Source organism: Phalaenopsis equestris, unplaced genomic scaffold (genome assembly GCF_001263595.1).
Source record: "Phalaenopsis equestris unplaced genomic scaffold, ASM126359v1 Scaffold001325, whole genome shotgun sequence".
Lineage (NCBI taxonomy): Eukaryota > Viridiplantae > Streptophyta > Magnoliopsida > Asparagales > Orchidaceae > Phalaenopsis > Phalaenopsis equestris.
Window position 1 is genome coordinate 190,449 of NW_018165764.1, and position 1,633 is coordinate 192,081.

A 1,633-nucleotide genomic window follows, 5' to 3' on the forward strand; every position below is an offset into this window, starting at 1 on the left:
TATATAATATTGCAAAGCAGCTAAGATGAAGTACCTGCCAAGGAGACATCCCGTAGAAAAAGCTCCGCAGCTCCTCATCCTCCACATCTCTAATGGCTCGCGCATGAGGCGAGTACTTCACCACCTCATCCTACATCAACCAAAACTAAACTCAAACTCATAATCACTTAACATTTAGATCACTAAACCCAAGGAAGTGGCCAGGATTACATCAAGTATAAACAGGAGAGCCATAACGGGCGGAGACGCGTATCCCAGACCGTCGATTACAGCTTCAAGCGACGGATGGAATCCTCCCGTCTCATCTATTCCCGCAACCGAACATATCCACCTGCCCGCTATCGCCATAGCTCCATATATCCCTGACAAGACTCATCCTTAATTAGACTATCAAACACAACTCATTATTATTACTAGAAGAACAAGAAGGATAAATACCGATTCCGTAACTCAGCCGGACTACCGCCCCGAGTTTATCCCAGACGGGGAACTCGGCCTCCTGGCCGACGTTGGCAGAGGAGGAGGAAGGCGGAGATGAGATCTCCATTGCGGGACCCGCACCAGTGATGACACCTCGGCCTCGACTCGAAACGCTGCCGTCATCAATCCTCTCCGCCGCCGACCGCACCCGCAGAGTTCTAATCCATTTTTTGTCTCCTCGTTTAGCGGATATTCCGCCGCCGGATAGGAGGGACGGAGAGCACGAAGAAGTGATGCAGCTTAGCTCCATCCGCTCACCGAAGAGGGAAAGCTGAGCGCTGCGGAAATTGCTATATTAATGGAGGTTTCTATAACAGCTGGAGGCCAGTAATATATTTAGTTATATTAAATAAATTTAGATTATTTTTTGAGAATATCATAACTATTTATATGTATTCAATTAAATTAATATTGATGGCATTATAAGTTATTATAATACTTGAAGTATAAAAACAGAATAATATGTGTACAAATAAATAAAAAAGATTGTGTGTAAATTTTCATATTTAGTTATTTTTTAATTTCCACATGGAAGTGTCGAAACAAGACGCGGTAAGTCTCCTTTCCGAGGCCGCCCATTGTATTTTATATTATATCCTTCGTCATCTACCGCAGCGGGGCCCACGGCCTTTAGTTTGAGTGCGGTCACCGGCAGAGCGCCGTTGAATTGCCGTTGGAGAGGTGAGGGGATCCATCCTTCCTGATCCGTGTTTGATTGCTGCAAAAGCCTTTGGGAGCAGCAATTCGTGCCGCACAGCGAATTGTTTATTTTACCGTCGGATGAATAGCACGTGTGTGGGGCTCATTTGTTTGGGGAGTTGCGTTGCTCATGGCTGGACAGGGGATTGTTTTTCCTATTTGATGATTTTGAAGATGAGACCTGGTGAAGAAATTTTGTTTCGGCCAGTAGTTTTTAGCCAGGAGGGATAGCGATAAGAAAAGAATCTGACGTGGAGGATTCTGAGTGCATGATCCTTGGGATGAATCGATTTTGAGAGATAAAAAGCTAACATTTCATGAATCGATGTGTCATAAACACACATAATTTGGCTCATGGACACAAATATACGAACATATAATATATATATACATATTATACGCCTGGCCTCACTTTGGTAGAATTTATAACAACAAAAATAATATAAATGTATAG

The 1,633-nt window shown here is 43.4% G+C and overlaps 1 protein-coding gene across 1 annotated transcript in view; it reads right to left on the reverse strand.

Annotated features, from left to right (window-relative positions):
• LOC110034011 overlaps nucleotides 1-790 on the reverse strand; it is a 3,929-nt gene extending 3,139 nt beyond the window's left edge. The window contains exons 1-3 of the mRNA XM_020738237.1: nucleotides 439-790; nucleotides 211-362; nucleotides 35-130 (exon numbers count right to left, since the gene is read on the reverse strand). Coding sequence (XP_020593896.1) covers nucleotides 35-130; nucleotides 211-362; nucleotides 439-730 — 540 coding nt within the window. The 5' untranslated portion in view covers nucleotides 731-790. The remainder of the gene's footprint in view (nucleotides 1-34; nucleotides 131-210; nucleotides 363-438) is intronic.
• Nucleotides 791-1,633: the final 843 nt, after the last annotated feature.